At 39.3% G+C, this 12,198-nt stretch overlaps 1 protein-coding gene across 1 annotated transcript; it reads left to right on the forward strand.

Moving 5' to 3' along the window:
* The first annotated feature begins 432 nt into the window (after positions 1-432).
* LOC109507685 (thyroid hormone receptor beta-like) lies at positions 433-11,013 on the forward strand. Its single transcript, XM_019857283.1, has 7 exons — positions 433-769; positions 5,734-5,834; positions 5,914-6,061; positions 6,235-6,440; positions 8,419-8,505; positions 9,441-9,587; positions 10,687-11,013. The coding sequence occupies exons 1-7, from the start codon at positions 433-435 to the stop codon at positions 11,011-11,013; spliced, it is 1,353 nt and encodes a 450-aa protein (XP_019712842.1).
* Positions 11,014-12,198: the final 1,185 nt, after the last annotated feature.

The raw sequence follows: 12,198 nt of genomic DNA on the forward strand, positions 1-12,198 counted from the left end.
GAATCGCATTCTACCGCCTTGAGTATTTACAAATGAGTATTTACCATAGGTGGAATACGAAAGGTTTTAATCTGTGACATCGCTCCTGTCTGTGGCACATCAAGGATTTGCGGAGTGTGAGATTAGGGCTGTACGTCGTCATAAATCTCCACGTCCCAATTCAGCTGTGCGGTGGCGGGTGGGCACTTGCTCGCTGTGGTCTGTGATGTTATTGGACATTTGAGTAGACGTACCTTGAGGTTTTTACGTTCGCTCTTCTTTTGGCTGGTAGGTTTGAATTTTTCCAGATCTTTTTCTTGTTTATTTTTTATTTTTTTTGATGATGCAGATTTTGATTGATTTATTGATTCATTCTAACCTGATAATATCCTGATTCTTTTTAATTTAGAATTTATTCATGTTGTGATGTTTCTCTTGCCGTGGATTTCTAGGATGAATTGCTGCTTACCGGATATTTATGAGATGTCTCACTCGATGGTTGGCGAATATACAATTCAGGGTGGTGGAGAGCACTGTCTGTACGCAAGTGAAGGATCGGGGTATGGACACTGTGAACCCCAACCGCTTCACCACCCGCCGTGCCTGGAACAGGTTTGGCCATCAAGCCAGCACTATAATTATTTATATAGCGCTGTCCCTTCCTGTTTCAAGAGTGACTTTTGTAACATGGAGATCCCTCTCAATAATTTTCATTATCACCCCGAGTATTCTCCCGAGGTGAAATCAGACTGCTCACATGTACAATGGATGCAAGGAGCACACAAGAAAGGTAAAACCTTTGATCACCGTCGTGGGTATTTGAGAGTCACGCTTCGCGTCCAAGTGTCGCTTCACGTGCCACAAGAAAGGTAGGAAACCTTTGATCACCGTCGTGGGTATTTGATCCAAAGAGTCACGCTTCGCGTCCAAGTGTCGCTTCACGTGAATGTCATTTTCTGCGTATCGTCTCTATCAAATTTTTTTTTTCATGGAATTAATTAGGGATGACTCTGTGATCGTTGAATCAATGAGGTCTGGGATTTCCGATTTAAGTCCCGGCATAAATCCAAGTCTTGGCGTCATGCAGCAGGATTCCTTATTGATTGGATTATTATTGATTGGATGTCGAGGCAACAGAAGGCTCATACGAGATAATCATTGCATTCCCCCCAACTCCCCCACACACACGCACACACAATTCTCCACAAAATGTTGCCTCTATACTTCGTGTCCCAAATTGCGGAACAAAGCCGAACATACTAAGATGAATCCTAAAATTGATCAGATCATATGGTGATGTCACTGTTGAGTTCATCATACTGCTCAAAACTTTGAACTTGTAATTTGATTCTCATTCATATATTTTCAAGCTACACAAAGTATCATGTTAGAAGCATGCAGCCCCCCGAAACATTTAAATGTTTTTTGAGAATTTGATCTATTGTTAAAGGGAATCTGGTCCACACTCCCTCCATCGGTCCCACTTTCCATATTTTGTAGTTCACTGATATTTGATCCTGGATCCCTACTCTAAGTCAAGCCTTCCAACCATGCCGTGTGGTTTCCGCTGTCTGGGAGTGTAGCTACGCATATTTACTGCGTTGGATGTAATTTTTGAGCAGGAATTAAAGACATGAACCCTTTCAGTGACAGGGGTCACTCCAGTGGACAGCTTGTCATGTTATTGGGTTGCAGGGTGCATGAAAGGGTTAAAATAATGTAATGCGAGTGTGTTAATGATTTAGTCAAATATTCTACAGTCACGTTGAACAAAGAATAAAAGGTACTCTTGTCTTGTGTTAATTTATCCCATTTTTATTCAAGGTAACAAAAACGAATGAAATAAGTCAAACTAAAATTGAAAAAAAAACATGATCATGAACAAAATAAAAACGAAAATAATGTAAAAAACAATGAAAACTAACTCAATCTGACGTTGATAAAATTAAGCAGAACTAACATGATTGAAATGAAAATGTCCTGCTTGCATTTTCATCGTCGGCAATTCACAAAATAGAGGAGCTGGCGGGGTTCATTTTAATTGTATTTATGAAGAAAGAAGGACAAACAGCTACTGAGAATTGTAGTTTCTTTTTATCACACAATACTTTGTTACATTTTTTTCCTAACTTGGACTCGACAAATAGTCCATATATTAACCCTTTCATGCACCCTGTAAACTGATAACTTGAGAAGCTGTCCACTGTAGTGACCGTTGTCCCTGAAAGGGTTAATAAAAAAATGTAATATTTAAATGTCGGGATACTGGCACATTGGAATTGGATTTTTTTTATTTTTTTTTATGTGCATCAGAATGTAGAGCTGATTAAAACCAATGTATATCTGATTAAAAGCTACTTTGAAAAAATATGACCTCTATAAAAGGCTAAAAATGAGGAAAAATTTTCAAGGAAAATTAGAAAAGGTTGACATTAAGTTAAGTTTAGAGATTTTTTGTAAGTTGTGGGGCTGTTATATATGCCTCGAACATTTGGTTGATTTTCGTGAAATGGTCAACCGGGAATGTTTCGTGAAAAATATGGAGAGGGCGCAACTGAGCCAATTAAAAAAAAAAAATTATGATCTTTTTCTCAACTCTCAACTCAACTCAACTGTATTTATAGAGCACTTTCAAACAGCCATCGCTGCATACAAAGTGCTGGACATGGAGCAATTTAACATATACAACAAACAGTGCCAAGTTTCACATTTTCATGCTCAGACCATCAAAATCTGTGTCCGTTTTCTTAGCAGGTAAGGTGTCAGTCTGGCAACATTGTTGAGCAAAATAAAAAGCTTTACTTTTCATTTGTATCTTGAACATCTTTGGACTCAAGTATCCACAGTTGCAAGACAAATAGATGCAATCTCTAGGAGGACTTTGTCTGTTAAATATGCCTTCAACTTTTTCGCAGATCTTTGAAAGATAAAACAAGGTATGGTTTGTTAAAACTTTCTTGGGGGCGCTACTAAGTCATTTTGTAAAAAAACGCGAAATAAAATAGGATTATTTTGCCAGAGGTGATGTGTGTGCCGAGTTTCAGGGTAGAGTCCTTGAGTTCCTTGATTGTTTATGGGCACAAGCGTGTTGATTTGGTCTTGTGACAGTTTTGAAAGGATTATATCATTTGGGAATGTATTCATATCAGTTTGGTTAATCATTGGGTCTCAGTGTAGGGAAGCGCCATCGTTCTTAAATGTACTGTTAAGCTTCTTCTTTGTTGTTTTCCCTTCTAAGTCCATAGTTTTGTATGATTGGCTAAGTACGTGCTAGATTTATTACGATGATGAAAGTGTTCTTGTTCCACTCGATGTGTAGTAAATTGGATTTTTTTATTCTTCATGTTGATCAGTTCATATTTGTATTGTTTTCATTCTATTTTTCCGTGGGGTTATTTATTTGCATTCATGTATTTTTTGCAAGTTCAGTTTTTTCAGTCGCTGTTGTTTATACACACACACACACACACACACACACACACACACACACAGAAATGATTACATGATTACTCTTCTTAATACCGCTTTTCCTGCTGCTCATTGATTCTACGGTGTAATTTAGGCCGGGGATAATTTATTTCCAAGAAGGTTGTCTGAGCCTTCAACGAAAGCTGTTTTAGTCGCCATCTAGCGGATGTTTTGTGTATGTAATTGTAATTCCATTTGAATGACACAGTGGCATGATCACTCATTATAATAATAGGGTCTGTTGTAGAGTTTGAAATGTGCGATATTATGCAGTTGGAAACAAGAAAACAAACAATACGTGAAGAAATGAATATTGGTTAAAAATGGTGTTCTTTCATGAATGTGAACCAATTCCTCTTATGTTCCATGTTAAAAATGTTGTCATGATCCCGTTCTTGTGTGTCTCCAGCAGGTGGCAGTCGAGGGCCCTCCTTTCAGTGTGCACACCTGATGCCAATGTTATCAATTGCCATGTATGGACTGTCAACATTTGTCGGATTATTCCTCACCTTGCTCATGACTTTGTCTACACGTGTAGAATTTAGTCGAGGACCGCACTTATCATGCCATGTATATTCTCGCCTCGTTTTTTTCATACATCATCGCAAGTATTTTTATGTCAAAGCTTAGTCTCGTTTTTTCATCCTTCGTCTTTTGGCTAGTTTCTTGTCTTTTCATGACAAACTATTTCCGTTCATATTATTCTTGATTTATGCAAGTGGTTTTGTTTAGTTTTGTTTTTTCCTGGTTATTGTAACCAGCGTCCTTAATCGTACTTTGTCGGTACAGTATTGTGTGTGGGTTTTTTTTTTTTTTTTTTGTATTAATACACCTTTTTTGTTCAATTCCATCTGAGTCCGCGTTTTGAGAGTCCGATTCTGTTCCGGACCCTTCCTGGACCTTACCAGAATAATCCGACGAATCTTGACATTTTGACAGTCCATACATGCATACATACATGGCAATAGAGAAGAACATTGGCAGCAGGTGTGCACACTGAAAGGAGGGCCCTCGACTGCCACCTGCTGGAGACACACAAGAACAGGATCATGACAAACACTAAGGTTTGACAATGCAATTTAGTGGGCGTATATTTAATGTACATAAAGATGTTTTGTGTGTGTGTGTGTGTTGGGTGCAACAACATATCCACCATAGACTTGTATTTTAAACCTGGTCGAATTGCATAATTATTTTCATCCAATTGGAAAAAAAACAAAAAAAAACAAAAATGGGAACACGCTCATGTTCCCCGAAACTGTGCTGTTCGGACAAGCTCTTTGTATCTTTAAGTCAGGAGTGCATTTTGTTTGAGGTGTGCCCTCTCCCATGGATCTCAGTTGAAAACCATTGGGACAAAATTAATAGGCGCTTTCCGAGTGGACATTTATCCTTGGGGTGGGAAGGAAGCCCATGGGGTGGCCAAGGCGATTTCAAAATTTGAAATTTGGGGCTTTTTACCTGTAACTTGGACCAATTTTACCCAATCGTAACCGTTAAAACATCAATCAGTTCAGTCTATCCCGCATTACAAATTAAGTTTTAAAAATTCTAAATAAAACCCGCAAAATTTAAATTGGGTGGTTTAAAACCTAATTTCTTCAATTTTTGACCGATTGTAATTGCTCCAACATGAAACTCTTCAGGTCAATCCCATTCATTTCATTCTTTTTTTTTTTGTTTTTTTTTGCAATGTCAAAATAAAAGCTAAAATTTTTAGATTTTGTTTTTTTTTTTGTTCATGCCCAGGTTTTGACCCTTTCAAAGCGCTCCCACAAAATTTCAAATAAAAAGCGAACAATCGTGTTTTTTTGGTGGCAATCTTTTTTTTTTTACTTGAAATATTCATTATTCACTATTCATTTTGTGATGGCAAAATTCCAAATTTATAATTGTAAATATAGCGATTTAATTTTGGCTATTTGGTGGCCAAGGCTATCACAGGGAGTCTGCCAAACAAAAACTCATCTAATCGAATGCAATTTCAATTTTTTAAATTAAAAAATAAAATCAAAAATTACAATTTTTTCTCCCCCCTCTAATTTCTACATTTGTTTTTCTTTTAACTGGTTCAAACTGTTCCAACTTTAAACTGTTCAATTTATCACAACCACATTTTTTTTCACATTATTTGGTCGTTTCAAAACTTCAACTTAAACGTTCGGCACAGTCAGCTTTCCACCTTGCAAGAGTCAGCAGTCACATTGAAAATGTGAGGGAATTTTCTAGACATGTCATTGTTACTCTGTTTTGATCAACAATGGCAATTATTTTCTTCTCTCCCAGGGTACATACCAAGTTACCTGGACAAAGATGAGCTCTGTGTAGTGTGTGGGGACAAAGCTACGGGCTATCACTATCGCTGTATCACCTGTGAAGGTTGTAAGGTAACAAACAAGTCCCTGATTGGATTGTCGAAGCAAATGGAAGAATCTGTGAACATATGTGGCGCCATTTCATGTCTAGGGCTTCTTCAGGCGGACAATACAAAAAGACCTCAGGCAAACCTATGCTTGTAAGTACGAGGGAAGATGTGCCATAGACAAGGTGACCAGAAACCAGTGCCAGGATTGTCGCTTCAAGAAATGTATAGCGGTTGGAATGGCTACAGACTGTAAGTCAAGACATAAATTAGCCAGCGCACTTATCTGCAACAGGAAGCAGTAATAGCCTAGCATCATGAGATCTGTCATTAAGCTGTTCAAACCTTTCACTTCAGTTAATTCACTCAAGTTTTCTTTTTATCTTACCCCCTCCGCACCACCCACTGCCCTCGAAACCCACAAGTGGTGTTGGATGAGAGCAAGCGGCTCGCCAAGCGTAAGCTGATTGAGGAAAACCGGCAGCGTCGCCGCAAGGAGGAGCTACAAAAAACAGCGATGGATCAACACGAGCCCTCCGATAACGAGTGGCATCTCATTCGTATGACTACTGACGCCCATATGGCCACAAATGCTCAAGGAAATTACTGGAAGCAGAAGCGGAAATTCTTGGTGAGAGATTCTCCTCGCTCCTTTGCCAAAATTGTCGTTTGCTAATCTCCGCTGTTCTCCAACACTTTCCATCCTACAATTCCACAGCCCCAAGCTATCCTCAACTCTTCCATCCATTATCTGAGCGTCAAATAGTCATTTTAATCGCCTATGATAATAGTTAAAACCATCAACTTACCACAAACACGATCCCTAAAACAATCGGGAAGAGGCCCCTTGCATTTCAAACACTCACAAATCATGGTTACTGTAAGGTTCAGGTCCGAACCGAATAATGTTTTCGGATTCCAAAATTCAAAGTTAAAAACTGAAATCACTGGTCACAAAGTACCAGGAAAGACAACGCATAAACAAAAAGCACTTGCAAAAGGCAAGGTACTGAAGCTTACCGAGAACTACACAAATGAAATGACAAGAGTCCAAATATGTGAAACCAAAATGAAAAACAAATAACTTAATGAGGAAAATACTTACAAAACAAGGAACTACGAAAACAAGAGCGACTATGAACAAGATCAAGAGGTCTAGAAAATGACACTTGAAGCGCAACAGTGGGCAAGGTCAATAATCCGACAAAGAGAAGCAGAAGTCAGAGTCTTGAAATGCAAAGCCAGGCTGATGAGGAAACGAGGCGCAGGTGCACTAACTGGAGGGAAACACCCTTCACTCCAGCTGGAGCTGGAACACAATCAAGACAGAACATGACAGTTACTATAGTTTATGAAATAACAAAACGGACCATTTAAAATATTTTCATTTATATAAAATAAAAACCAAAATGCTTTGGGGGGGACCTCTGAGACCTCGTCTTATCGTATAAAATGAACCAAAAAGCTGTCCACTGTAGTAACCACTGTCCCTGAAAGGGTTCATATCATGCATGATCTTTTGAGTTGATTTTAAATGTATTACATTTCTGCATTACTGTGCACTGCTACAGAAGAAGAATGGATAAACAGTCGTTTGAAAATTGTGGGTGACCTTACTTTTGTCTTGCAAAATATGACGAATACGCCATATATATTTTTTGAAAGCAAAATTAATACTAGAGTCGCCCATGTAGTGCAGTAGTCCGGGCAGCGTGGGATTGGTTCCCACTCAGTGATGGTGTGGATGTGGGTGTTTGTCCTATCCCAGCTGTCTCCGGGCAGTAGGCGGGGGACACCCTGAACCGGTTGCCAGTCAATCGCAGGGCACACACAGATGAACACCCATCTATGCTCACATTCACACCTAGGGACAATTTGGAGTGTTCAATCAGCCTGCCATGCATGTTTTTGGAATGTGGGAGGAAACCGAAGTACCCGGAGAAAACCCACACAGGCACGGGGAGAGCATGCAAACTCCACACAGGAAGGCCAGAGACGGATTGAAATCCTGCAGCTGTGCACTGTGAGGCCGACGCACAAACCATTCGCCCACTGGATCACCTCCTTGTTGAATCCCCACAGCTATTCAAACGAAAAGAAGGACCACTGTGTCCATTGGTCCAACCAAATGTCAGAATTAGTGGGAGAAAGTACTTTTTCACACAGGGCCAAGTAGCTTCAAATAGTTTTTTTTTTTCCCCCTCTTGAGAAATACAATGACTAAAAAAAACCCATCAGCTTATTTTGAGTTGTCTTTGTTTGATAGCTACACTTATTTGGTAAATCTTAACCCTTTCAGGGACAGCGGTTACTGCAGTGGACAGCTTATCATGTTGTCAGGTTCATTACAGGGTGCATGAAAGGGGTAATGTGGGGAAATGACAAAAAAAAATAAACGAGAAGAGGCACTGAATATATATTCTCTGGAAAACACAATTGCAATTCTCTCTCACAACTATGGTTGAGTGAGTTGCCATTGAAATTGTGGTTCTTGTCCTGTTTGCCATCTCGCATCATATTTTTGTTAACCGTCTTCAGTCTGACATTTTATGTTGGCCTGCTCCATTTTCTTGATTTCAACTTTACAATTCCTCTTGATTATTCAACAGGTGGAGGAAACAATGCTCCTTAATGAAATAACATGTAATTTATTCTATACCTCTGACCAGAGCACGGCGGGGATGACTGAAACTAAGGTATGACTTACAACTCCGTATGTAGACATTCAAGTCGTCATTTAAGCACCTTCCCACCCCAAACGTTGATGTGGCCCTATGTTGTTTTATGTTCCCACAACAGCCAAGGTCCCAGAAACAGACTCAATCAGGCTGAAATAACTACAGTATGCCTACAATGCAAAAAAATATAGATTTTTGTAACTTTGGTTGGCCTGTTATGAAACAAAGTATTGTACTGTAGTTCCCAAGTTTACCCGTTGCATCAAATGCTATTGAATGTACTCATGAATTAACTGTTTCCCTGGAAGTTTAAATTGACACCGTTCGGGAACAAACTGAATGTCGATCGGATCCCACAAACATAGACACAAACTAAATCCGTACACAATCTTCTTCTCCTTTCGGCTTGTCCCTTTTCAGGGGTTGCCACAACGAGTCAATAAATCCGTACACAATGTGTGTGTATATGTGTGTGTATATATATCTTCAATAACAAAAGCTTACCGACAAAGTATAAACACAAATCACTGTTCAAAAAGAACCAGAAAAACAATACATGAACCAAACGCACATGCAAAGGTAAGGAAATAGTCAATCCGAAACAAAAACATGAGCAAGATCAAAGACAAAATAACAAATACTTACAAAACGAGAGACTACAGAACAAAAACGACACTGACGAGAATGAGAGGTCTAAAAAAAACAAAACAAAAAACATCAACACTTGAGCAAGTGCAGCAACAAGGTCAATAATCTGATGCAGACTCGACGCTTGGGAATTCTGCTTAACCTGATGAACAAATTGGCAGCAGGTGTGCACGCCGGAGGGAAAGCCCTCCTCTGCCACCTGCTGGAGACACACAAGAACAGGATCATGACAAAAATCTGCTGTTTGTGTTTCTTTTTTTTTTTGTCTATTTGTATGCACTAAAATGTCCTTCTGGTCTTTTCAGCCTGCCAATAGTGGTCATTCATCCACGGCAAATATCCTGGAAGGGAATCAAGTGGATTTAGAGGCATTCAGGCAATTTACAAAAATTATCACTCCTGCCATAAAACGAGTGGTGGACTTTGCCAAAAAACTGCCCATGTTTTGTGAGGTACGCGCCGCTACCGAATTAGTCACATTTTATGACTATGAAAATTAAATAGTTTGCTTCGAAGTGTTATCGATGTTTCTTGTCTGTACACCGACAAAGCTGCTGAACATAAAAATGATGGTTTTGCCACTTCTTCTCTTTCTGGAAGTCTTTCTGGACTTCACTTAACATCAATACATGTTTAGAGAAAATCTCAAATAAAGGTAATCTTTTTTAAATTTTTTTTTTACTTGAAATATTCAAGTATTCATTTTGTGATGGCAAAACTCCTACATTGATAATAAATATCGCGATTTAATTTGGGCTATTTGGTGGCCAAGGCTATCACAGGGAGTCTGCCAAACAAAAACTTGGAGTCACATTCTCAACAATCAGCATCCATTTTTATAATGAACGCAATTTGTACGGGCGCACGCACGCACACAAACACACACACACACACACACACACACAAACAGTGTACGTGTCATGAAAATTTGCTTCCCAAGCACATATTTTGAATGCTAATTTCCCCCTAAATGTGTATGATTTAATTTTATGTTTAATCAATTGAATTGCTTTTTATTCTCTTGAATCAATTTATTTCTTATTTTAAATGCTTAAAAAAAGCACCAGTTATTGATAGACTGATATCAAATACATACGGCACATCGTGATTCACCCAGCTCTACTCAGCACATTATTTTTAAAAATGTGCTTATTTAATCTTTATATTGACCGGTTAATTTGACTTCTTCATTGTTATGTTGACCTCAGAAAAAGTTTTAATATAAAATTAAATTCAGTGAAATATTAAATTAAAATACATTTGAAGAGTTAAAAAAAAAAGAAATGATAGGAAATACAGCCGTATCGCCGAGCCCGAAACAGAAGGTAATTTAAAGTGGTCCACATACTTTTTTTTTTTTTGGGTAACTCAATGCTGTCTTGTAAAATTTGACCGAGATTTGACAATGACGAGTGAAGTTACAGAACGCTGACCAAATGTATTTAAAGCAAAAAGAAAATATTTGTTTTCGGGTGTGTGTACTTCCGCAACTTCTTGAAACAAATAAAACATCAATGATGACAAGATCATTTTCTCTCTTCTCGTTCACAGTTGCCATGTGAAGACCAGATCATTTTGCTGAAAGGCTGTTGTATGGAAGTCATGTCGTTGCGTGCTGCTGTTCGCTATGATCCAGAGAGTGAGACTCTCACACTTAATGGAGACATGGCCGTCACACGAGGTCAACTGAAGAATGGAGGCCTGGGTGTAGTGTCGGACGCCATTTTTGACCTTGGTGTCTCACTCTCCTCCTTTAACTTGGACGACTCTGAGGTGGCTCTTTTACAAGCAGTTATTCTGCTTTCAGCGGGTATGCGGCCGATGTCTGAAAACTTGCAGAGCATAACTTGCCTAAGAATCCCCCAAATACAAATGTGATTCGTCGTTTTGCATTCGACATTTACGTAACAAAATGAAATGTACAATAAAACATTATTCTGCTGTGGTTGCCATAGAACAACATTTGCATCTCTTTCGCAAGTTTCATTAGTTCATGCAACGTGGCTATGTAAAATGGCACGACAGTTGCCTGAAACACGATCGCTCTGTGGTTCCACACTTCCCCCAATTGTGAATAAGACTCCAAGATACAGTCGTACCTCTACTTATGAACATCTCTTCATACGAAATTTTCAAATTATGAAATGCCTCATCAGGAAATTATTGCCTCTTACGAAAGAAATTTCAAGATACGAAAGTATGGGCCGTTACTCACAGCTCCAAGTTTCCTGAACGCAACATACTTATAGCTGCTCTGCCATTGGCTATTACCGAGCATCATCCTGGCATCCCATTGGCTAAGAGGGACTTTGACCGTATGTGTTTGTGTGTGTGTCGATAGATAAATACTGTACATAGATCTGTGTTGATGCAGCGTCCTTGTCATTCGCCCCTCTGGACAGGGGGCTTTCCGATCGTTTTATGTAAATGTGAATAACCCAGAAAAAGTGTTCACCAGTGTGGGCAACACTCACTATGTTGATGTTTGCCTTTTCAAAGGATTGTTAAAAGCCGACAAAAGCAAACATCTTTGGATATCAGTTCTTTCCAAAACGCGAGGCAAAAGCCACTTCTGAGAGAGAACTAAAGCGGCCAGAAAACGATGAGGACGCAGTTAAAAGTTAAATGACAATCATTTTTACTGTTTATTATATTCTTTGTTTTTTACGTTGCGCACAACTCTCATTTATTGTGCAATAATCTAATGTCAGGGGGGGGGGGGTTGGAACGGATTAGGGCATTTACATGGAAAACGCATCTCTACTTACATTTTCTAATGAAGAAATCTCTTCCACAACATACTCATTTCGTAAGTAGAGGTATCACGGTACTTGAATTCCTCCACTTGGGGCACATCTTATTCTTGACCTGAGATGGCACTCCGCATTTTTCTGACTGATAATCGAAATAATTTCCATCCATCCATTCATTTCCCGATCCGCTTATCCTCACAAGTGTCGCGGGGGGTGCTAGAGCCTATCCCAGCTGTCTCCGGGCAGTAGGCGGGGGACCCCCTGAACCGGTTTCCAGCCAATCGCAGGGCACACACAGACGAACAACCAT

The sequence above is a fragment of the Hippocampus comes genome, unplaced genomic scaffold (assembly GCF_001891065.2).
Source record: "Hippocampus comes isolate QL1 unplaced genomic scaffold, H_comes_QL1_v1.1 scaffold73, whole genome shotgun sequence".
Lineage (NCBI taxonomy): Eukaryota > Metazoa > Chordata > Actinopteri > Syngnathiformes > Syngnathidae > Hippocampus > Hippocampus comes.

Excerpts from the sequence above, each read along its gene's own strand:
- LOC109507685 (XM_019857283.1), top strand. The coding sequence starts at position 433 with ATGAATTGCTGCTTACCGGATATTTATGAGATGTCTCACTCGATGGTT. Across the intron at positions 5,835-5,913 it reads TCACCTGTGAAGGTTGTAAG|GGCTTCTTCAGGCGGACAAT; the intron begins GTAACAAACAAG and ends TTTCATGTCTAG. Across the intron at positions 8,506-9,440 it reads CGGGGATGACTGAAACTAAG|CCTGCCAATAGTGGTCATTC; the intron begins GTATGACTTACA and ends TGGTCTTTTCAG.